The 25,237-nt window shown below is 37.5% G+C and overlaps 1 protein-coding gene across 3 annotated transcripts; it reads right to left on the bottom strand.

Moving 5' to 3' along the window:
* Positions 1–1,765: 1,765 nt before the first annotated feature.
* LOC5577194 lies at positions 1,766–23,593 on the bottom strand. Of its 3 annotated transcripts, none has more exons than XM_021839321.1 (3): positions 22,948–23,593; positions 3,132–3,415; positions 1,766–3,044 (listed from the first exon to the last, which is right to left on the bottom strand). In XM_021839321.1, exons 2-3 carry the CDS (start codon positions 3,343–3,345, stop codon positions 2,620–2,622), a joined length of 639 nt encoding a protein of 212 aa, XP_021695013.1. In that variant the 5' UTR covers positions 3,346–3,415; positions 22,948–23,593; the 3' UTR covers positions 1,766–2,619. The 3 variants fall into 3 exon arrangements, with proteins under 3 accessions (XP_021695013.1, XP_021695014.1, XP_021695015.1); XM_021839322.1 differs by having other exon boundaries at positions 22,980–23,593; XM_021839323.1 differs by having other exon boundaries at positions 23,006–23,593.
* Positions 23,594–25,237: the final 1,644 nt, after the last annotated feature.

Raw genomic sequence — 25,237 nt, 5'->3', positions numbered from 1 at the left:
CTGTTAAGGACTTCAATGGAAAGCCTATGGATGAACTTCAAGGGTATCCAAAGTGTTCTTCACAAACGATTCCGCAACTTCATATGTATCCACAAATCTCCTCACAAGAGTCTTCTCAGTAATATTCAAAGGGGTCTCTCCAGATCTCTCCACATCCAGGACTCCGAAAAAATTAAAAGATTTTGTAGAAGAGAACTACACAGAAATCTCCACGGTTTTCAGTAGCGAAATCTCTACAGCAACTTCCGCATATGTCTAACCAAAACCCTACATAGAACTTTCAAATTCCATAGAAGCTTTTCTCCAAAAGCTTGGAAGCTTTTCTCCAAAAGCTTGGAAGCTTCTCTCCAGAAGCTTGGAAAGCTTCTCTTTAAAAGCTTGGAAGCTTTTCTTCAGAAGCTTGGAAGCTTCTCTTCAGAAGCTTGGAAGCTTCTCTTCAGAAGCTTGGAAGCTTCTTTCAGAAGCTTGGAAGCTTCTTTCAGAAGCTTGGAAGCTTCTCTTCAGAAGCTTGGAAGCTTCTCTTCAGAAGCTTGGAAGCTTCTCTTCAGAAGCTTGGAAGCTTCTCTTCAGAAGCTTGGAAGCTTCTCTTCAAAAGCTTGGAAGCTTCTCTTCAGAAGCTTGGAAGCTTCTCTTCAGAAGCTTGGAAGCTTCTCTTCAGAAGCTTGGAAGCTTCTCTTCAGAAGCTTGGAAGCTTCTCTTCAGAAGCTTGGAAGCTTCTCTTCAGTACCTTGGAAGTTTCTCTTCAGTAGCTTAGAAGCTTCTCTTCAGAAGCTTGGGATGCTAATCCCAGAATTTTTTAAGCCTCTTCCAGAAGCTTGGAAAACTTCTCGCAGAAGCTTGGAAAGCTTCTCCTAGAAGATTGAAATGCTTCTCCCAGAAGCTTCAAATACTTCTCTCAGAAGGTATGAATGCTTCTCCCAGAAGCTTGGAAAGATTCCATGAAAACCTCGGGAACCTTTTCCCCAAAAGCTTTTTTCATGAGCTTTTGAAACATCTCCCATAAAATGTTGAAGCTTGTCCAAAATGCTTCCAGAATCGTGGCCATTTTCTCTGCAGAAGCTTGGAAGCTTCTCTGCTGAAGCTTGGATTGCTACTTCCTGGAGTTTGACATACTTCTCTCAGAATCTTCGAATGCTTCTCTTCAGAAGCTTGGAAGCTTCTCCCAGAAGCTTGGAAGCTTCTCCCAGAAGCTTGGAAGCTTCTCCCAGAATCTTGGAAGCTTCTCCAAGAAGCTTGGAAGCTTCTCCCAGAAGCTTGGAAGCTTCTCCCAGAAGCTTGGAAGTTTCTCCCAGAAGCTTGGAAGCTTCTCTGCACAAGCTTGGAAGCTTCTCTGCAGAAGCTTGGAAGCTTCTCTGCAGAAGCTTGGAATCTTCTCTCCAAAAACTTGGAAGCTTTTCTTCAGAAGCTTGGAAGATTCTCTTTAGAAGTTTGGATGATTCTCTTTAGAAGTTTGGAATCTTCTCTTCAGAAGCTTGGAAGCTTCACTTCAGGGGCTTCCAAGCTTCTCTTCAGAAACTAGACTTGTCCTCAGAGGTCTCCGCAGAAGACTTCAAAAATTTCTTCAAAGAAATCTCCTCAGTAGACTTCGCGCATGTCTTCATAGATGTATCCATTAAAATCTCCACAGAATTGTTATCAGAAAGGTGTCCACGGAACTCTCCACAGAAATCATTCCAGCAGAAACAGAACTCGTCGTAAAATGTTCCCCAGCAGTCACCGAAAATAATAGATAGCGTTTTTTTCCTTCAAAAGATTTGCATTCAGCTCAGCATAATTTAAAACTTCTTTATTATCTCCCTTATCTAATTGAAACTTAACAACTATTAACCTCTCCAACTACTAATATAGTTATCTTGTTTTTGATTCTCTCCGATCGTTCCGATCCAATGCTCTCTCTGTAATTCCATTCTTCTTCTTCCTTCTCTTCTACACGCTAAACATTATTGTATCATTGAAATGGTTAAAACTTGACTAATGAATCAATGCTCTGCTAGTTCTGGTTTCTGAAGTGCATGGAGTAAATAGAGTCTAACCATTGCTGTCACTTGCCCTTTCTTCTAATGAACATCTTTTGCACGAGCTTTAGGATTTTTCTAATAAATCACCGTAGTCAAAAGTAAATCGTTGGAAATGGATGTGAAACGTGTACTTGCTTTGCTTGATGTGAGTGAAGATGGTAGTAAGTGTATATAATATTGTATAAGGAATTGTACCTCCACCTCATCGTTCCAACTTTCATAAATTTATCACTTAAAACAGAGGAATTGATTTTATTTAAAGCAATTTTGTTTCATAGATTTTGAGGGTGTTTTTCTTCTAAAGGTCTTGGGTACAGATTTCTCCAATTTTAGGCCACATTGTTCAGTGTGTAACTGCTTACCAATCGTCGCGCCCACTACGATTCCGTGTTTTCCAGCGAGCACTGATCGCACTTTAACAATCAATGCTAGCGAAAAATCACAGCCTACTACAGCGCATCCCATAAACCAATCCACGGACTGGCGCGTCGTGACTCTAGCCGCAAAAATCGCATCGTGAAAGAGTATATTGTGTGAGTGACTGACTAACTGCATCGAATTTTCATAGAAAAATAGTATCCGTTGGAGCTGCATCCTCAAATCACTGCTGCAGTGCGTCGTCCTGATCCAGCTGTATCGTCGTGTGGTTCGAGTAGAGGCCGTAGTTGCCGCTCTGCTCGTAGTCGTCGCCACCGTCGTCTTCGTCGGCCATCATGGCGTCCGACGCCGAAGATGGCGGCTGCGTGCTTTCGGCAGATGATTGCGACGCCGACGATGCCGAGGCATCCACCAACTGCTCCAGCTCACTTTGGACGTAGACGTCGTTTTCGTTAATCTCTTTCTGCTGGTGGTAGAGCTGGATTAGCCGCGTCAGGTTCGACGACTCCCGGACTGCGGCCGATTTGCGAGCCTTGATCGTTTTGCTGTGGATCAGATGCCGGTAGAGGTTGGTGTAGAACAGCTCCGCCGGTACTTCGCTTCGGTTCGCCAGCTGTATGGCCAGGTTGTCCGGTATAACGATGTTATCTGGAAAAAAGCGATAGAAAAAAAAACCACATTAGTGGGAATCGAACTGAGATCGCCGGAGTGACGCTCTGGCGTCTCGAAACGGACCAACTGTTTGGGTTTTGGCGTTTATCTGATTTGTGCTTGGATCCCACAGGAAGATGTAGTACAGGGACAGCATTATGGCCACCAGCGAGACGCACAGGACGTAAGCGGCCACCGTCAAAATCCGGATGGCCTTCTGATTTTGCTTGGCTTCGTACAGCCGGTCCTTGGAGTCCTCGCCGGCGAGCTTGATCTTCTCCTCCGCCATGTAACTCATCGTCGGGAGTTTTTGAGCTGTTTGTGCGTTCGTTCAACCACTAGTGGTATTACTCTATTACATTGGTAATCTGTTAAGAAATTACTCTCGTAAGACTTGAGTTTCTTCCTCACAAAAATGGGCGCTGACCAGTTGAGCAATGCACGTTTAAACAATTCCATTCAGAGATTTTGATTTCAAATCTGAGACCTCCAAATAGCTACAAATTTTAAGATTCAATCAAAACTTCGTTCCCTTACACTCAATCAATTCCCAAAACATCAAAAACCCCTATCGGAGTTATTATTATTATTTATATTACGCATGAGTAGCATTCCGGGTCGACACGGCTCGTACCGGTAGATCACGTTATTTGATAAATCAGTATCGATTTTCCGCGCACCTTCCGAAGGCCCTTCCCGGAAAGCAGTGAACGAACCGGCTGTAGTAAAGCGTTCTAGTTTTTTACACACGCTATCAGGAAATTGCGATAGCAGTAGTGGTCGTCGCAGTAGGCGATTACAGGTGTTCTGTAACGTAGCAGCAGCAACCAAGCAACCTAGCAGGTTTATAAAAGCCTACTACTGCGTCGTCTAATGGGAAGAGGACTTGGGTGAAGGTTTCGTGTTTTTGGTGGTGGATTCTTCCATAATGCTGAGCTTACTTCTGCATTATACGGTATAAGTTTAGTCCCAAGAGGTCTAATGCGTTGGCATGAGAAAATGTTTTCTATATTGCGGTTTCCGCACGAAATTGTTGCGACTTTCATAAGATCGAAGAAAAAATAAAAAAATGGCAACTCTGGCGAAGAAAGCTCTTAGTTAATAACAGTATCCAGTATGATCGTATTGCCTTTTTTAGAATGAGTTGGCCATATTGAGAAGAAATTTGATATTCTAGATATACTTCTCAATAGATTCTTTCTTCGAATTGGCCAAAGATTTATCTAGTGAATCATCTCAAAATATCTCTGCTAGTTTCATGAAGCTCCCACAAAATTTTTTAAAGATTATTTCAAAATGTTTTGAGTTTTCTTGTTCAAAATTTCATTGAAGATCCCATCATCTTCTAAGCTTTCTTCAGAAATTCATCTAGATGTCGAGAAACTCCTCCAAGCAATCAATACTTCCAAGATATCCTTTAACATGTTTCTTACAACCGATAATCTCTGAAAGTATGTAATTTCAATATGAATTGCTTCATCTATTCATTTATAGTATAAATTTTTACCAAGATACTTTCACAAATTCCTGCCGGAAATTGTTGTAAGCTTTCTTTACTTATGTCCTAGGTTTTTTTCAGTTTTTTTTTAATTGTTCCAAGGATTATTCCAGATTTTTTTTTCAGAGCATAATCGAGAAATTTCTACACGAGTTCTTCCAAATGATACTTCCAGGAACTTCTCTATGAATATCTTCAAGAAATCTGTTTATAAAATGTCAAAAACTCTAATACTTTTGCCAGAATCTTAGAAAGCGTGCTCAAATTTTAGAGGCCCATGAAAAAGCCTTCAGTTTTCAAACTCTTCATTTTTACTTGTTTTTAATTATGAATCATGGTTTACGGCTAACCAGCCGAGTGGAAGTTTAGCAACTACCGAAAAGCTAAACATTACATATAATTTGCAATTGGATTAGATGGACAAATTGATTTGTCTTCATTTTTGCCAAAAGAGTGTCGTAATAGGCCTTTCTATGTGACAGCTCGGTGTATGCATTTGTTTACATCTGTCGAAGAGCGGTGCATACACGGGACTGTCGTTGCCGAACAAGAACTGTCAAACAGCTTCCGAATCAGCTCATTTGACACGTCTAGTGAAAAGGCCTATCCAGCTTTTTATGTTTCACTGACAAACAGTTTACCTAATTTTTTAGTTGACTTTATCCAAAATTAAGTAAATCGATTATTCTCTCAACCCAAAATCTCTCGGTATTCTCTCTCATCCCCACCAATGTTGTCAAAAATAGAGAGAGCTGCACCTGCTCAATGGGGGTAGTTTGGCCCAATAAGCCAAATTTGAGTAATTATTATTCTCAAGCTTGGGTTGAATCATTATTCTCAAGCTTGGGTTGAAAGAACTCAATTTTGCGTTGAATCAAACCAAATTTAAGTAAATTTTTCTTATGGCTTCAAAGGCAAAGTACCTAATGGCGGCTTTGGAAATTCAGCCAAATTTGAGTTATTGGGCTCAACTACGGTTTTACGTTGAAACAACTCAAATTTGAGTAGATCCGCGATACCGTGTATGGCATCCGCAAATAGCCTCGTTTTCTGGTAGGGATCAAACGATATGACGTTAGGCTTGGGTCCATTCAACCAGAAACGATCCGAGCCAAACGTCAAATCGCCCCATCCCTACCCAAAAGCGAGCCCGCTTGCGGCAGCCATGAGCGGATTTGAAAAGCTGAATAAGCCTATTCACAAGGCATGTTTCAAATCAGCTGATCGGGAAGCTCTTTGACAGTTATTCTGGAGATGACAGTCCCGTGTTAGCACCGGTCCTCCACTGATGTAAACAAATGCATAGACGAACCTGTCACATGAAAAAGCCCTGTCCCAATTTTAGTACCAAACGCTTAAGTTTAGGCCAAAAACACATGTTTACACAATTTTATAATGCTTTTCGTTTGTTTAAGTCCAAAAAACTTTTTTTTATGTTTCTTTAGATTTTGTCACAACCCTTGGCTTAAACTCAAATTTTGGGTGTATTTTGTTTTCCGTGTACCTTCCGAAATGTCAGATAGGCACAACCCCAGTGTTAAAACTAAAAGCCCTGTGGTGTTTTTGTCGGCTAAGCGAACATCAAACATGATCCAAAGTGTCAAGGTGCATTTATGGACCCAATTTCTAAATTAATGGTTAAATATGATATAGACGTTATTTGAGCGGGAAAAATTTCTAAAGTAGTTGCAGTAACATGCTCTTTCGTGTTTTTAAATAAAAACAAGATTTCATTTAACATTTTAGGACCTTATTGTCGATTTGTTCCACCTCTCCCTACATATTTACTGGAATCGAGTCTAGTACACGACGCTAAAGACGGCCTTAGAGTTGAAGTCGAGATACGCGTATCTGTTAAAGAATACAAATCCTAGTTGAAAATTTTTACGAGTCAGTTGAGGAGTCACGAGAACATGTTTTTTTTTTTTCAATTTCACGTCATAATGTTTGCTGCGACCTTGCATGAAGAATTTAAATATCAGATAGTACATTTTTGAAGCTTCCTGGCCGGATAAATATACTCTTTTTGATGATTCGATTACAAGAAAGTCTCATCTTTAAGCAAAATAGTCGCTAAAGTTGCTTGTATAATATTGCTCCTCTTAGTAAGTTCTAGATGCTCCAAGGATACCTTCAGAAACTCCTGCCCAACAATGCCAAAGGTTTTTCAAAAATATTGCCAGCGATTCCATGAGAATTTTTTTCTAGAATTTATTCAGGGACTCCTTCAGAGACTTCTCCAAAAAAAAATCGTGAGAGGAATCAGAGGAATTCTTTCAGAATTTACTCCAGGAAATTTTTCAGCTATTTAACATTGATACCTCTAGTACTTTCCTAATCTCTGCGGAAAAAAAAATCTCTAAGAGATTCATTCAGAATTCCATTAAAATATTCTTAAATAAAGGTTTACTCCATAGAAACTTGGTTAAGGATTTCTTTAGAAATGAATTCTTGGAGAATTCCGCAAGATTTTTTTTTTTAGTATTTTTTCCAGCCATTTTGATGGAGATACTTCTTACCAGGAATTACTCCAAAAAATTTCAATTATCTTAGAACTATCCCAGTAATTCTTAAGTCCGACCAGAGAGTCCTTATAAGGTTTCTCCATGAATTTCATCCATTGATTAGTCCTGCAGTTTTTCCAAAGATTTCTCGACTATTTTCTAAAACTAATCCTTCATTAATTTTTGAAAAGTTCACAAAAGGTTTCGCAGCATGAAATGCTATCGCAATTATTCCTTTAAATGCTCCAATTATTCCTACACGAAATCCTAGCATCCAAGACATTTCAAAGATTTTTTTTCTGAAAATCTTGCAGGATGTTATCAAACGTTTTCTTTCGTATGTTTTCCGATGAATTATTGAGAAATTTATCTAGAAAACTATCAAATATTCCTTCTGTTGTAGGAGTTTTGGTCTTAAATTACTTCAGGGCTTTTTTCATTTAGTTAATAATTTTCCCCAATTTCTAAAAAAATACTTGGTGAATCCATGTATGAATTTCTGAATGAATTCTTGAAGATATCTCTGAGTGTTTTCTAAACGTACACTCCAACCTCTTTTTACGATCGTTATCGGAGGGTCGTAAAAAGAATCGGTCGTAAATAAAAACAGGGCTATACACCCGATTCTGTTTTTGCACGGGGGATGCGTACCGTGCAAAAAAAGTTTTCAGTTCAAAATTTCAAAAACCGTGTAAAAAAAGTAACACCATTTCTCGACGTTTCATGCAAAAATAAGGTTTTGTCGAAAAATTTTGTATGGAAACTTTTTTTGCACGGCCGTGTAAAAAAAATCCGTGCAAAAACAGAATCGGGTGTAATTATGTTTCTGAAAAATACAACACCCAAATGTGGAAATACGATCCAAGATATTCGGCAAAGTTGAAGCATTGATTGAGAACTTTCCAAAATGGCCATCCAATATGTCATATTCTGATGATATATGGCAACACTGCTCGATTGTTATCAAAAGAGCCATTTATATGCAAATACTAAAAATTTTAAAGATAACGATACTGAATGTTCACCAAAGTTGAAGGAAGTGTAGCGTGCTATACAGTCAGCTGAAACACAAATGTTCATGTGGCTGGCAACACTGTTCAAAAAGAATTAGTTTTTGTTTATCGGATATCTCAAGATCCTGACCATTTAGAAAGATTGCGTCTTCAGCAAAGTTGTTCACAAGCTTAAGGGCTACCATTATTCTAGTCAAGGGGTTCGAAATTTTCCCTCCAGCCGGCGCAAGTAAGCATGAAACGTTTGTTTTGCGGATATCTCAGCATTCTGGCCACTGAAAGAGATGGCGTATTCGGCAAAGTAGCTCATGGGCAATAATTATCCTAACTAAGAGATTCGAGATTTTTCTCCCAGGTGGCGCTAGTGAGAATGAAACTTTCGTTTAACGGTTATGTCAGGGTTCATACCATTTAACAAAATTGTGTCATCGGCAAAGTTGTTCTATAGCTCAAGGACTATCATTAAGTTAATCAACAGACTTGAGACATTGCCACTAAGCAACGCTGGTGCGCATGAACCTTTTGCTTTGCCAATATTTCAGAACTATGGACACTTAGAAAGATGACGTTTTCGGCAAATTTATTCAGAAGCTCAAGAACAATCATTATTCCATCCAAGTGGTTCAAGATTTTGCCAACATGCAACGCTAGTAAAATCAAACTTTTACTTTGCAACTATCTCAGAAACATGGCGTCTTTGGCAAATCTACTCAGTTAGTCAAGAGTTATCATTGTTCAAGCTATTTGATTCAAAAATTTGCACCCAGGTGGTATAGTGAGCCTGGGACTTTTTTTTGCCGATATATCAGGAGTCTGAGCAATGAGAATGATGACGTCTTTGGCAAAGTTTTAGCTCAAGAACTATCATTATTTGAGCCAAGTGTTTCGAGAATTCGCTATCAGACAGTGCTAGTAAGCATGAAGCTTTAGGTTTCGAATTTTTATAATGATCAGAGCTTGAGCTACTGGACAATTTTGCCGAAGACGCCATCTCTCAGTGGTCAGGATCCTGGGATAAACACAAAACAAAAATTTCATGCTCACTAGCGCCGCCCAGTGGCAAAATTTTGAATCTCATGGCTCAAATAATGATAGTCCTTGAGCTACTGAATAACTTTGCCGAGGACGCTATCTAAGTAGTCAGGATTCTGAGATATCGAAAAAAAAAAAAACAAAATTACGATGCCCACTAGTGCCACCTAGTGGCAGAAATCCGCATTTCAATGACCTTTGATTTTTAGAATCCCCATAATTCTGACAGAAAGCCTCTAAGAACTCCACCCTGAAATTGCAGATGAATTGATAAAACTATTTCTAATGTTTTAAGGCAGATCCTTACAAATTTCTTTATGAATTTCCTAATAAATCCCTTTCCAGTTATTTTGCTTGATGTTTATCCACAAATTCGTTTACTTATTTCGGGAGCAAAAGTATGCTTGGGGTTTTCCAATAAATTTCCTACGAAGATTCGAAGGCAAAATACATTTCAGGTATACTTTCGTGGATAATTCCTGTGTAATCCGAGTATTTGAAGCGGAACTAACAGAAAGAAAACAATGGAGAATTTGTGACGCAATTTGTAATGCATTATGAAAGACTTTTGATGGTCTTCGCAATATGATTTGTAATAGATATTTTTTTTTTTTTTTTTTTGAAAACTATATGAAGGAATTTGACAGTGTCAATGATTTTTCGAACGGGGAATACGGGAATCAATTTGTGAATCAGACAGTAGACAGTAGACAAGTAGACATAAGAGGAATCGTTGTCCTCCAAGAGGAATACACGTTGAAATTTGAACATACCTCTCAATCATATTTGACTAATTTTCAAGAGATTTGTAGCAAAAGGTTTGGAGCCACTCTTCGATACTCCTTTAGGAATTTGGTTATATGTACCAAAATTGTTCAAGGAATATCGAAAGGTGGCTTCAAAAATTTTGCTACAAATCTGTTGGAAATAAGTCAAATAATGTTTCAAATTTCTTACAAATATTTTTTTTTTTTTCTTGGAAAAACGTAGTTTGAAGTTTAAGGTATAAGGTTTCCTGTGGAAGAATCTAAAAAATTTAAGCGAAATCAAATAAAGAATTTTCTGCCGAAATAAAAAAAATATGGCTGATTTTGTTGAAGTTTTCAGTGAAGCCTTAGCCAGGTTGAAATTCGCTGAAGAGATCTGTTATGAATTAAGCCTTATTTTTCGCCAGAATATTTATCAATTGATTCAGATGATTTTTCTTCGCGTTAGAATCAGGTAAACTATTATTTTTTAAATTTTTATATATTATATATTCAAAATTCAGTTGTTACTAGGATACCTTTCGAAGATTCCTACGGAATTTTCCAATAAATATCCACAAAGATTTATTTCAGAGTTGTTAAAAAAAACTTTGTTATAGATTTTTCCAGAAAAAAATCTTTGAAGAATTCTTCTAACCATTTTAATAGAATTTTTTTTCGAGAAATTGATCCAAAAATTTCGCAAGAATTTTTTCGGGAAATCTATCTTAAAACTCTTACAGTATTTCCTTATTTCGACTAGAGTTTCCCCATGAGGTTCCTCCAGACATTTCTCTAGAGATTTCTCCGGCATTTCATCCAGCGATTACTCCCGCAGTTCTTAAGAAGATTCCTGAAATAAATCCTTCGTGGATTTTTGAAAAATTCATTTAACTTTTTCCTATATCTTAAAATGTTGTACCAATTATACCCGTAATCCCTCAGACAATTCCCATACGGAATCTAAGCGCCCGAGGCTTTTCACAAATATCTTCAGAAAATCCTCAAAGATTTTCTTTTTTTAAATTTTTTGTTGAATAATTTAGATATTTATATAGAGAACCACCAAAGACTCCCTCTATGGTTCAGACATTACTTCGGAGACTCTTGTAGGAGTTTATCTGGTATTTTTTCAAGAGCTTCAGAGATTAATTTGAAAAGTTTTTTAAACATAAGATTTATTTTGGGAAATTCCACAATTTCTGAAATATTTCCTCGGGAAATCTCTGAATGAATTTCTGAAGGAATTCCTAAAGATGTCTTAGAGTACTTCCTAAAGTACTCTTAGAGAATAGAATCCTGTCCTTAGATTGATATCCTAATGAAATTTCGTACCAGGGCACACAAGAGTATTTTGGCAAAATCATGGCCAAAATTATTTTTTCCCCGAAATGATCTGCTAATACTTTAATATTGACTAAAAAACTGTTATAACTTAATAAGGATTAATTTTGAACCGTTTCTGGACAATTATTCACACTTCAGTTAGTAAATAAGGCCGTTGAAGACAAACAGTTTTTGAGTTCATTTTTGATGACCAATCGTTCGAATATTCTAGCAACAGATGGAAAACAGACTTGTGCGGCATAAGTTGATGCGCCTCTAGCTCGCCAAGAGGGTAAGCAATCGATGAATAATTAGAATTTTAACAGTTATTGTATATTCCAGCTCAAACATTTTTTTATAGGTATGCTCAGAAATTCATTTTCAGATATTTTTTTTCTTCCAAAAAAGTACCATTAAAAGTTCCTTTTAATGGAATAATAAAATTGACTGGTATGTTTTATTTGAAAAGCTTTCTCCATGCCTTTTGCAAAACAAAATTATGTATGCCTCATTTGTCCAAAATATCTGATTTCAAGATATCATGAACGGATTATTTTGACTCTCGATATTTTGTAAATGTGAATCGCATCAACAAAATGAAATTTCAATGAAAAAGTATTCGAATTTTCATAAGAATTCCTTCATACTTATGTGAAAAATTTACAGCATAATAAGGTTAAAATTTTACAGCTGGACTCCTATTCTCATGAATATAAAATCATGTTATTAATTGGTTAATTCATTCAATTTTCACACGCAACTTTCAAGTCCATTGAAAATCCTTTAGATACCCGTCATTTCTGAAATTTAGGACCATAAAACTCGATGAAATGGACTCTTATGCGTATAATACAGTGTTTTTTTTTTGTTTTTCAAACAATGGCGTAAACCAGTGATACCCAAAGTGGGCGAATTCGCCCCCCTGGGGGCGATTTTCAGGCTCAAGGGGGTGAAAATTTGTAAAACAGAATTTCGGTGGGGAGGGGGGGGGGATGTGAATCCAGAAAGGGAAAAGCTAACACGGGATCATTTGAAAAAATAATACACATACTCTTTGGAGGACACACATCTGAAGGTTAATCAATTCCAAACTCTACTAATTTCATGTCTATTCACCCTTAGATTATTACACATCTAATCATGGTCATTTCAAAATTATGATAGACAACACTTGATGATTGTCAAACACAAAATGTTTGTGTTCTGCATTCAGGTATTTTACTATCATGTGAGTTTAAGAACTGTCGGTATAAGAGATTTTCACAAGGTCGGAATGATTAGTCATAGATAACATTCAATCACACAACATATTTTGGATGTACAAAATATGTAACTGAGACTTTTTTTGCAAATGCCCAATATTTTATATAAGGAACTTTTATATGAGAACTTTGCGAAAATTTTCAAAAACGCACAATTGCAAACAAAATCAATGCAGTTCACTCAAATATGACACATTCATGTGAAAAGAAGTGCGTTTTCTCGGAAAACATTGCATTTGGTTCAATTTTAAAAAGTTTCGCCTCCTATGCATACATTAAATTAAAAAAGCTGAAACTGGGCCGAATTTGTATCGAAAACTGATTCAATAGCCTGTAATGCACGCAATTGCTATTAAAAATCAAAGTCCAGTAAATCATTCCTAATAATTGTGAGTTATCGAAATTTGAAAAATATATTTAAATGTACATAAGAGTTATTGCATTATGATTCTATGGATATGCGAGTCGACGATATATTACAGTGCTGAATTAAAATAATTGAATTACAAATCTGGGGGCGACTTCAGATAAATATTGGTCTCAAGGGGGCGGAAGTTTAAAAAGTTTGAGAAGCACTGGCGTAAACGAACGTTGTTTACTATTGTTGGATCGAGTGTTGTGAAGATTTTTTTTTGCGTTTAAGAATGTTTGTTTCTATGGAAATAATTTAAAATTCAAGAATCATGTACGGTACGATATTGACAAACATTCTAAAACAGCCTAAAAGTTTGTTAGGATGCCTAAATTACATCTCCAAACCAGATTTCACTAACAAAACTCGTACCAATGATCTCATTTTGTTGAAATAATTCAGTATCTCCTTTTAAAATACGCCTCAAGTTTTCCGCGAAATTCTTGATTTTTTTTTTTCATTATTTCTAGAAATATGGTTTTTTTCAAATTTAAAGAGCATATTCATTTTCAGGGAGCCGAAATTCAGTACGAAGAGTAATTTCAGACTCACAATAATCGCATTGACAAGTGATAAATTTCATCCTGAAAAGGAATCCTCCCAGTTTTTATTTTAATGATTATTTTTAGCACTAAAACCACATTTGTTAGAAAATTTCTGTACATGAGCCAGTGAGGTTTACCGTCGTACTTGTTTTCCTGTATTTAGTTGTTTGGCATTGACAACATTAAAGATAACAGATAAAAAAACAGGAATAACTATCCATTTCAACCAAAATTACGATAATTCTGAAAACCTTTTAATGTGATTACTTCAAACTGTCCTATATTTAATTTATTAATTTAGTTTTATAGATCCTCCTTAGCCGGATGGTTATAGTGCGCGGCTTCAGAGCAAAGCCATTTTGAAGATGTCTGAATTCGATTCCTGGTCGGTCCAGGATCTTTTCGTAATGGAAATTTCCTTAACATTCCTGGGCATAGAACATCATCATACCTGCCACACGATATACGAATGCGAAATTGGCAACTTAGGCAAAGAAAGCTCTCATTTAATAACTGTGGAAGTACTCATTGAACACTAAGCTGAAAAGGAAGCTCTATCCCAGTGGGGACGTAATTTCAAGAAAAAGAAGAAGAAGAAAAAGTTCAAAAGACATGGTGATTTAAACCATGGCACTATTGTGTCTCTTACAAAGCATTTCTGTTTATTTTAAAAAATTACAAAATCTGATTTGGCGATGTCATGTGTAAAAACTGTGATAAATGTTATTTATAAGATTAACAATTTTACTTAAGTCAGTTATGCAAATAAGAGAAAAATGTTTAAATTATAATTTTCTCGGACATCACATTGGACAGAAGGTTTTTTAAAAGCGGGCTAAACATATTCGAAAAAAAAAAATGATAACTGATATTTTCAAAAGGCTTAAAATTTCAAGTGCGGAAATATGCGGAAGAGTTTTACGCTGTAACTGATAGATAACATATGTAAGTTTTACACTGTGGTTAAAACTTTTCCGGATATTGCCGTATAAGGTAACTTTTTCAATACTGAAGTTTACGAAAAATGACTAAAATTTTGTTTTGCTAAATTGTCTTGAAAATAAACAAATAAAAAATATTTTTTGGAAAATTTTATGCAGAAGCTCTTCTTATATTCATAAACAAAAAGTTCAGTAAAAAATATAAGTTTATTTTGGAAAAAATGTTCACATTAGAACAATAATTCTGATTATATAATATAAAAAAATTAAAATACAATGAAAAAACCTGGTTTTTTGAACTCTTTTAACATTTTTTCGAATTTATTTGATGTCTTTTCAATGTAGCCACAACATGCGGCATACTATTAGCTATGTTTAAAAAATATAGCGGGGTCACAAATCCCATTTTTTCAAAATCGAAATTATGGCCACGAATTTGTTCTAGGTGCTGCTCTGTGCAGGGGAGGAAGGCACTTTTGAAAAATTACTGTCAAATTCTCCAAGAAATCCTAAAATAATTTGGAGGAACTACTGCATTTATGGATGCCTAATGGTATGTCTGCAATATCCTTAAAAAAACTCCTCGCTCAAACCTTTTTTTGAACAAAACTGTTGGATGAATGCCTTGAGAATCCAGTGTAGGCTTACTTAGGCAAATGTAGAGTAATATTTTCGGTAGAAGTTAGAAATACCGTTAGCGAAATGTATGGACGGATTTTCTGAAAAAGCCCTAATAACACTATTCGAGTATTTTCTAATTCATGTTTGGTTTCTTTTTCATATCTCTAAAGTTCATATTTTTTGACATTGGGCGGTACGAATAAAATGTAGTAAAGTTAAATTTACTACATTCTCAGTAGTAAACGTTACATGTGGAGCACGAGTGTAACATGTTTGTGTCATTTTCCTTTCTACACTTTTCGAACACACTTCAAGCACCATGGAACATGAACTAAAAACAAAAAGTTATGTATTCACATCACGCTTGATTTCTTATTGTAGTACCTTGCATGAATAAACCTTGGTCGACAAGATTAATATATCTTGTTACTAGGTAAAGGGTGACGCAGAATGGGTGCGCAGAGTGTAATTGTTGTTTTGTGCGGTAAGTGAAAGAGCCATGAAGATTGTGGAGCGTAACGAATAGTATTCAGTAATATCTGTGTTTGTAGTGATACGTGGAATTCCGGATGATGAGATTACCACACTTATCATTACTTTTTCGATCCAGTTTACTAATTGCTTGTAATTCACGTTTTTCATTGTTTTCCATACGTTTTGACAGTTCTCGACTACCGTTCTTCCATTGAGCTCTCGCCGAGCGGTGTCACGAACACATGCGCAAATTTGCTGGTTTAAAATACTACCATTTGATTTGGCTGGGAACAGCTGATCTTTGTTTATATTTTCCACCAGCAATTTTTAAGTAGTGTTGGTGACATGTACCGTGTATGTACACGAGCGCAGAAACCACTATGCGCTTGTGTTGGAAGTTTGAGAAATTTGAGAATTCAGCGTTGCGCGATCAGTGAGTGGAATACAAACATCAGTGGCCAACTCTGGAAAAACATTTGAAAAGGGCCCAAGAGGTTTTGAGCCTTTTTTCTGAAACATTGCTGTTGAGCCCTTTTTAGCCCCCCTCCCCCCACGCAAACTAACACCACTATCAGAAAGATTGGTGTTATCTCTTTCTGATAGGGGTATTGATGAGCGTGATCGAGTTGAATTGGGCTTAAGAGCAGCTTGCTATTGAACGGAATAAATTAGTTTTGAGTAAAAATCATTATTATTATTATAGCTTTATTAAGGAGATTTTAGTAAAAAAAAAAAATTCATGGGAAACGATAAAAGTTTTGATATTTCGGAAGGTTGTTCTTTACACAACATAACCAGCTGGTACTCCGATGTTTACAGTCATCGTCATTGTTCTCAAGCTCCAGCTGATCATGTTATCGCGTAAAAACCAGCTGGCAGTGACTAAAATCAAGGATGAAAGATAAATGGTGTTTGAATATATACCATCAGTACATTATTGGCAGCTTCTCAATTTCGTCATGTAAGCCTAATCTTTCGTGAAAATCACAATAAAATCATCTTAGAATCATACACATAAAGAAAATATCAGACTAATCGAAAAAATACACTACAAATCTTATCAAATTACAGCACCTTCATGAATTTGTGCAAATTGTCGTGTAATCGATTAGATTCCTTGCATTTCCTTCATATGTATGATTGTATTAATTTTAAGCGTCACCCTGAATAGATTTTTCTTTACGTGCAGAATCACTCTACACTCTGAATGGATTTTTCTTAATGTGCAGCATTAGTCACTACTACACGCAAACAAATTTTGTTGTATAATCTACCGAATCCATGGTAGAATTAAGAACTGCACCAACGATTTTCAACCGACTACAAAAATCTGTTAAGTTTACTATAATCTGGTGAAAATCACTGAGCAGTGCAGTAAATTTGACTATGTTCATGGTAGCATCCACTACAAAGCATTGTATTTCAATCCGTGACACCCACCGTACAACACAGTGTGGTCAAAAGTATGATGCTAAACTTCTCAAATCAATAATGTTTCTAGTCAAAAATACTACAACTCTGGTTAAATCAACAGAAGAAATTTTCTTGTGTAGTGATGTTGACTATGTTTTAGTAGAGTTAACAGATTAATGTAGTCGGTTGAAAATCGTTGGTGCAGTTCATAATTTTACCATGGATTCAGTAGTTTCTACAATAAAATTCATTTCAGTGTACCCGTATATTGTAGAGGTATGTAGTAAAAGCTCATGTTCGAAAGCAGTACGTACTGCATGTTCGAAAGGCTTCTTATTCATACCAAAAGTGTAATAAACTTTGTAGATTTTGTTTTTGAGTAGATGCTACATGTAGTACAGTTCAACGCTTTTTATTCATACCACCCAATGAGTCGCTAACAGCCCTGATTTTCTGAAAAGCGCACAGTGCGTTGCTCAAAAGACAAAAATCAAATTTCATTAGGCGATAATAAGCATCCACAAGTGTTTATAGATAGCATCTGCTATTGAAGCAAGTACCGTCAAACGGGGTAACTTGCAACACTTTTCGACTTTAAAGTTAAATAACTGAAAATATTAATGATTAGGATGAACAATAACTAGTCGGGTACACTAATCCTGGGGGGTAGAATACAATACAGCCCAAAGTTTGTCAGAATTTGACTTCCATGAATTTGTAAGGCTCGAAAAACATGCCTGTTGCAAGTTACCCCGCACATGGGGTAACTTGCAACACTTAGTCTGGATTGATGTTTATTATTTACTATTTTGGTATTTCTGCTGCTACAGTGATTTAAAACCAATATACAACCAACTAGTTTTGTATAGAAAGCAAAATTTTAGGAAAATCCATAAGGAAACATCCATAAATTACGTCACGCGATGAGGGTGGAGGGAGTTTTTGAAAAACGTGGCGATCCATAGGAATAAATTGAAGTTTCACCCAAAAAAACATGGCTAAAAAGAGGGAGGGGGTCTACAATGTCACTTTTTTGCGTGACGTAATTAATGGCCGTTCCCTAAAATACGTCACGCGTTTAGGGGAGAAGGGGTGGTGACGATCTGCAGAAAAATTTCAATGCTCTATTTAAAAAACAAGATGCTTTTTTGCGTTACATAATCTTTGAACAAACCCTTAGGCAGACATTACAAAGCAAGACCATGCAGAAGGGAGCTGGCTTCAAATCTAAGATTGGTCCAAGATGGTGTCAAATAAATAAATTATTCATTAAAAACGAAAACAATCACTTTATTTCATGAAACATAGAAAAAAGAATCAACAAATAAAACAAATTCATTTACATCATTAAAGTCACTTCGAATCAGAGGTCAACTTCAGTTAAACAAGGTTACCAATACCTTCTTGTTTCCGGCTGTTAGTAACTGCTTGGTATTCGTTGTGGTCATCAAAACGACTGGTTCTGGATTGATGTTTTCTTTCCCAATCCGTGAGCTTTCCTTCTTCGCCGATGAACGTTTTTTGCCGCTTGCATCCACATTTTCTTTAGCCACTTTCTTGCGTTTGATTCCGGCCGCTTGGTTTACTGGTGATACTTGCTTCATGTCGTCCACCGTGACGGCCCGACCTGGTTCTACTTGAATCCTCTTCTTACGCCTTTGGGTGGTTGCCTCGTTTCCAAAACGAGCTTCTTTGAGAACACTTACAAACGCATCTGTCCACGACTTGTCAGCATCTTGGCTCACTTCATTTTCGTCACTAGGTAACTTCTTAAGGACCTTGGATCGATTCAACGGATAAATACCAGTTGCCCGGAAACCGCTCCGCAAATTGTCTTCAGATTTTTCCATTTTGTCAAGAGCCTTCTTAAGAAGTCCTGGGAATGCAAACTTTGGAACTGTGCCTTTGTGCTTAGTCTTGTACTCCACAAGTACTTCTCTCCATTTGATCTTCAGAGGCCGAAAATAAGCGACATCTAGTGGCTGGCAAATATGGGTGCTGTTAGGAGGCAGGAAAACGAACCGTATGTTGTTTTCCTCGCAAGCTTCAATCACCGAGATCGACAAGTGACTTGCCAAGTTTTCCCCGATAAGCACCTTGGGAGCTGTCGATGAGTCAACGCTTTTGAAGTGCCGTAGAGCAATTTTGAAAAACCACTGTTCGAATAGATAGTTGTCGAACCATCCACTATTCGAACTTACTTTTGTACACCACGAAAGGTGGAACTACCTTCCCGGAAGCTGTCCCCGCGAACATCGCCGACGTGCTAGTTTTCGAAGAATCCATAATCCGCTCAGCGTGCTTGGCACCACGGCGCACTATGACTTTGGTACGACCCGGATCATCTGTCAAATTCGTCTCGTCATAGTTGACAATAAGATCTGGAGACACATCTTTCAGAGATACTTCCAAATTGTCGAAATACTCTCCAATTTGCTCTCTGGAAACTGCAGCTCTTGCCCGTTTGATGTTCTCACACCAGCGCGTCTTCAGCTCTTTGTGTCGATCCAGGAAATAGTTGCACCAGTCGACTCCAGGCAAATTGTCCTTGAACGTCTCTTCCTTTGTGCCCAATGCGCTTGACAATTCGTCGCACGTCCATCCGGTCAAAAGGCATCCCCCACTCGGCGGCCACCAGCAGGCCATCCGCGAGCCTCTTCTCTTCTTCCGCAGTCAGCACCGTGGGCCTTCCGTACGATCGTTCCTGGTACGGTTTACCTTTCTTCAAATTGCGGCTGATTGTGGAGGGGCACAAATCGTACTTTTTGGCTGCCTCTCGGATGCTAATTTGTTTCTTTTTAATTTCTGTAATTGCCATTTCCAGCGTATTTTTGGAAAAGTTAGCGTAGGAGCGAGCTCCCAGCTTTCTTTTGATTTTCCGAGGCATGTTATCACACGGCTGCAAATGGAACATAGAGAAAACGGAGTTAAACATTTTGCAAGTACTGTTGCAAGTTACCCTTCACGGGTAGTCAACATCGATTTTTTTTTCCTGCAGTACGTATAACCCCTAGTCTTAATTTCATCTTGGAGCATTGATTACCACTAGTTACTCGATCTGTAGACGATTTATTGAATAATTTGTACTTACCGTTTAAGTGTAGCAGGGAACGATTTCACAGCTTGTTTTTTAGTGAAAATCGTGACACACTTTACTTGTCCGCTAACTCTGCACAAAAAAGGTAAACAACAACAAGCTATTCGTCGAAATGTGTCAAAATGCATTCTCGTTTCGACCGCCAGAGTGACAGGTTATGAAAAAATATATAAGCGTCTAAAAATAAGTCCAAACACGAATAAGTCCAAGTGTTGCAAGTTACCCCGCTGTTGCAAGTTACCCCGTTTGACGGTATTGATAAGTTATGCAAAGCACTAAAACTACTACAACAAGCGTCGAAAGTGACAGTTGTCTGCAGTGAATGAAATTATCGCGGAAATGAGACGAAAATAGGCATTTTTCAAGCAACCCGACAAATCATTGACGCCTTTATCTGCGAGAAACAGATTTCGTGAACTGCTATAATTGATGATCTTTGTGCTGACGAAAAGCCAAGATCGATCCGATCATATGCACTGATCCAACTTTATCGGCTCTAAACTTATCGCGATAATTATTAGATGGGAAATAACAAAAATGTTTGCCGCCGATGGGGTTCGAACCCATGCCCATGAGCAAAAACGTTTTCAAAACGCGCGTGCACCATAACCACTCGACCACGCCAGCTGAACGAAGAGGGAGATAAATTTGGTATATAAAAGCTACATGCGGAAGCGAAGGACACTCAAAACGACGAAACAAGAGAAGAAAAGAAGGAAGCCAACTTTTCGTTGCTGGTGATAATATAAATTCGCTGCTGCAGATCTCGTGAGAGCACACTCTCGCAGTACTGGACGGGTAGGATATTATCGCACGTCTCTTTTCGCCGGAAAATCGGCTTGAGCGATAGGCTTATGATTATCGCCGTGACCGATAATTTCACTCCCTGGTTGTCAGAGTAGCAAAATAGCTAAATTTTGTCTAGTACGGAGAATGTTGAGACCAATCTGTTTAATCAAAATCTAAAAGAGAACATGACTGAAAGTTGGTAAAGTATATTTGATAGGATAACAACACCAATTTTAACTTTGAATTTGAGAAATCGGCAGCTACGAGTGAGAAGAGACATATTTGCAAATAACTTCTTGCATCGTTATAAGCAATAAAAGTACAAATTGAAAGGTTTTTCTTGGAAAATAATGTAATTGGCGCTTGGGACAGTTTTTCAATGATGCTCTTTTGATCAGAAAAAAAACTTTCCCTTCCATACCAAGGTGCGCAAATGGCTTGATCTTCCAGTTTTGATTTTTGTCCATACACTCAACGCACTGTGAAGCGTTGTGTTTAGATTTTAGAGTCATTACTCGACTCAAATCATTCGCGTTATGAGCTGTTGTTGCATAATGGGTCATTATGCTACTCAAATAAGCGTTGAATGATTCAATACGCAACATTTCCTGACAGATTTGCGTGATGAAAAATAGCCTATTATGATGAAAAATTGCAAAGCTGGTTTATGTCCCTCTGACGAGAGAAAAGGTTATGGCTGATTTATGATGAAGATACGTCGAAGCCGAATCATTGATTTTTTCGAGAACCAAACAACCATCCGAATTGAAAATTTGATCGGTTGGTCACCACCAGCGATCATATTTTCAGCATAAACGATTGTCTAGCTCTTTAGATTTGTGCTCTTTAAAAAATAGAAGATTGACTTTGATACATCTTAGCCATAAACAATATATGGTTGCAGACAGAGACAAAGACATGCCAAGTGGAGTGTGAATGTAGGAACACAAAACAAAGATATTTTTCAAATATAATTATACAATTATAATATAGGAAGAATTATTGATCCATAAATGTATGGAAGTTCTTCATTGCTAGCGACTGAAAATAATCTGAGGAAATTTCTGATACTCTTTAGAGAATTACTGCAACTTTTGATTCCTAGATAAATATCTGCAGTATCCTTATTCAATTGTTGAAGGCATTGTTTCCAAAAATCTTGGATGAATGCCATAAGAAGTCCGTGTAAGAATCATGAACTCTTGAAGAAATACTTGGTCAAATACCTGAATTAATTATTAATGAAATTTAAGGAAAAAAAAAGAAAAAAAACATATTGAATAATATTTGCGGTAATTTCATGAGAAATATCCAAAGAAAACTTAGAAATATCGTTAAAGAAATGTATGGACAGATTCTCAGAGGAATTCTAGCAGAGTGCGAAAGTGAAAACACAAAATAATGAAATTACTCAAATATACTGGCTGATAGAAATACAGGAAGAATTATAAATCCATAAACATCCGGAAGCTCTTCATCGTTAACGAATTATTGAAAATGCTCATGTCGAACCACGAAAATATTAAACAAAACCAACAATACCTCGCTCCGAGTGGTTGCTGATGTGGATTACGAAGTGGGTCTCAATGGGCAGTATATGCGGCAAAAGGAAAACAACAAAAGGAAACTCGAATTAGGCCACATCACTCAAGTAACCATGCGGCAACAAATTCTCACACAAGCTTACGAGCATGGACTGGGAAAACGGTTCTCGAGTGAGTGCACCCTTTAACATTTAACCATAAAGGGAAGTTTTTTTTTCATTCCTGCCCATCGTGGTTTTACATCTCCTGTCGTAGTTGGCGTTGAGTGATTCTTATCTTCTTGTTTGGCGTGACTGGATGAAATTTTCACCAAGAGCTCCACTGGGAATGTCACTGCTTCTGAGAGGCGCGGCGCAGTATGCCATGGGATGGGTGGTGAAACGTTGTTTTATCTCCAAAGGATTTCCGTTCGTCGCCTACTGCGATGGATTCCTCAATTCGTCACTCCCCTAAGTCCCACTCCTGATCCTAACAGATTGCAACTCATCATCGTTAGAGGAAAAAAAGATGAATTATTGCCACGCAAGCTGCCTTTCACCAGAATCCATCCATAATCTTTACGAGTTTGGTGGCGAGGCCAAAAAGTATAGGGAAAATTGTTTTGATTAATCCAATTAAATACTCTTCCAGAAGAGCAGACATGCATTACTCAAATGGACTCGGCGTTCGCCTGCTTGACCGACATATGAATAATTTATAGCTAGATATTGCTCGCCTCCGGAAAACCTCCCCCGAACCTACGGTTCGGCTTTTCCTCCTCCAGTAGTAGTAATTCTCCTCTTGCTTATGTGAGCAAACATTCGATTAGTCGTAGATGTAGGCAGGCACGAAAGAACAACAAATCTGGTTCGTGTTTATCCAAAGCGTAGCACACAGTTTTCCACTCACAGCAATTTTCACCTCACACTTCCCTGCGTCTTCTCGAGACTTATACGCAAATCTTTGCAATCTTCCCCTCGACCGACGTAATCCACTTTTTCACCTCCCAAAGACAGACAGAAACTCTTTCGCTGAAGTGCGTTCGCGTGTCGGATGAGATAAAGCATAAACCCAGCGCGTAAAATGCGAAAATATTGCTTTTAGGATTCCATCGGGAGCAAAAATCCTTTCACCAACCACTCAACTCGAGCGAAATTACCACGATACAATTCCAAATCATTTGCGCGTTTCGCGGCTCATTTCGAGGAGGGGGAGGATATAAAAATTCTTCAATCCAAGTGAGCCTTTGCGAGCTCCCGTTCCGTGTGTATACGCCGCGATCTAGTAGCCCTCCGAATCGAATCGAAACTTTTCACAGACTGAATCCAGTTAGCGATTGAGACTGGACGTGACGACACGATGACGGGACAAGTGCGGAAAATTCACACCGCATACAGCAGTACTTCCCAAACGGTGCGCCACGGCCAATGATTTCTCACCGTGCGAATGATGGAGAAAAGTCTTGAAATTATTTCCTCTTGTTTCAGAGAGGTTTCCTTGCCAGTTTGTGGACATTTAAATTTGCATATTAATAATTCCAATTGTATGATAATGACATGTAATAGCCAGGGCTGGTATCTTATCACTGCAAACAGAAAAACGCAAAGAATTCACATAATGCGTTAATGCGTTTATCAAATGTGAGTATATATTGCTGTTTGTGTTTGAGGTGCAAACCTTGGCTAACCGGGCTTTTTTTTTATTAGTATTATTCCAAACATACATTACACAAATTTAAGATTTTATTAACATTTTGTTAACAACATATTACATTTCATTTGCCGTAGCAGTTCAGATTTTTTACAGGTGAGTTGTGAGTTGATTTCACCTGCTTATAAGAGAAAAAAAACCCTTTGAATATACTTAACCTAACTTAACCTAAACATATAAAGCATTAATCGTGGCAATAGAAGATTGTAACGATTTTTGCCTGAAATTATTAATTATTTCATTTGACATTTGTTCCAATGTTTCAACATTGGATATTCTATGTAACTCATTGGTACTATACTTAGGAGGAAGCTTCAGAATCATTTTCAAAATTTTATTTTGAATTCTCTGCAGAGCTTTCTTTCTGGTATTACAACAGCTAGTCCATATTGGTACAGCATACATCATGGCTGGCCTGAAAATTTGTTTGAATATCAAAAGCTTGTTCTTAAAACAAAGCTTTGATTTTCTATTAATAAGAGGATAGATACATTTTACATATTTATTACATTTGGCTTGAATGCCCTCAATGTGATTTTTGAAAGTTAAATTCTTGTCTAACATGAGCCCTAGATACTTAACTTCATCTGACCAATTTATTGGAACCCCTCTCATCGTGACAACATGTCTACTTGAAGGTTTCAAATAAAGAGCTTTTGGTTTATGTGGGAATATTATTAGTTGAGTTTTGGAAGCATTAGGAGAAATCTTCCATTTTTGCAAGTATGAAGAAAAAATATCCAAACTTTTTTGCAATCGACTACAGATGACACACAGACTTCGTCCTTTGGCGGAGAGGCCTGTGTCATCCGCAAACAAGGATTTTTGACATCCCTGAGGTAACTCAGGTAAGTCAGATGCGAAGATATTGTGAAACATTGGTCCCAAAATGCTGCCTTGGGGAACACCAGCTTTAACAGGAAGTCTTTCAGATCTGGAGTTCTGATAATTAACCTGAAGTGTACGATTTGACAGATAACTTTGAATTATTCTTACAATGTGTGTTGGAAAATTAGAGTTTTTTTCAAACACTGTCGAATGCTTTTTCTATGTCTAGAGGAGCAAGACCAGTAGAATAGCCTTCAGATTTGTTGGAACGGATCAAATTTGTTACACGTAAGAGTTGATGAGTGGTCGAATGTCCATGACGGAATCCGAACTGTTCATTGGCAAAAATTGAATTTTCGTTGATGTGGGCCATCATTCTGTTCAAAATAACCTTTTCAAAAAGTTTACTGATGGAGGAAAGCAAACTGATTGGACGATAGCTAGAAGCTTCTGCTG

This window comes from Aedes aegypti, chromosome 1 (genome assembly GCF_002204515.2).
Source record: "Aedes aegypti strain LVP_AGWG chromosome 1, AaegL5.0 Primary Assembly, whole genome shotgun sequence".
NCBI classification, from domain to species: Eukaryota; Metazoa; Arthropoda; class Insecta; order Diptera; family Culicidae; genus Aedes; species Aedes aegypti.
The sequence above is the reverse complement of the archived record's forward strand: the minus strand, read 5'-3'. Positions and strand labels throughout refer to the sequence as shown.

Excerpts from the sequence above, each read along its gene's own strand:
- LOC5577194 (XM_021839321.1), bottom strand. The coding sequence starts at position 3,345 with ATGAGTTACATGGCGGAGGAGAAGATCAAGCTCGCCGGCGAGGACTCC. Across the intron at positions 3,045-3,131 it reads CGCCAAAACCCAAACAGTTG|ATAACATCGTTATACCGGAC; the intron begins GTCCGTTTCGAG and ends GCTTTTTTCCAG.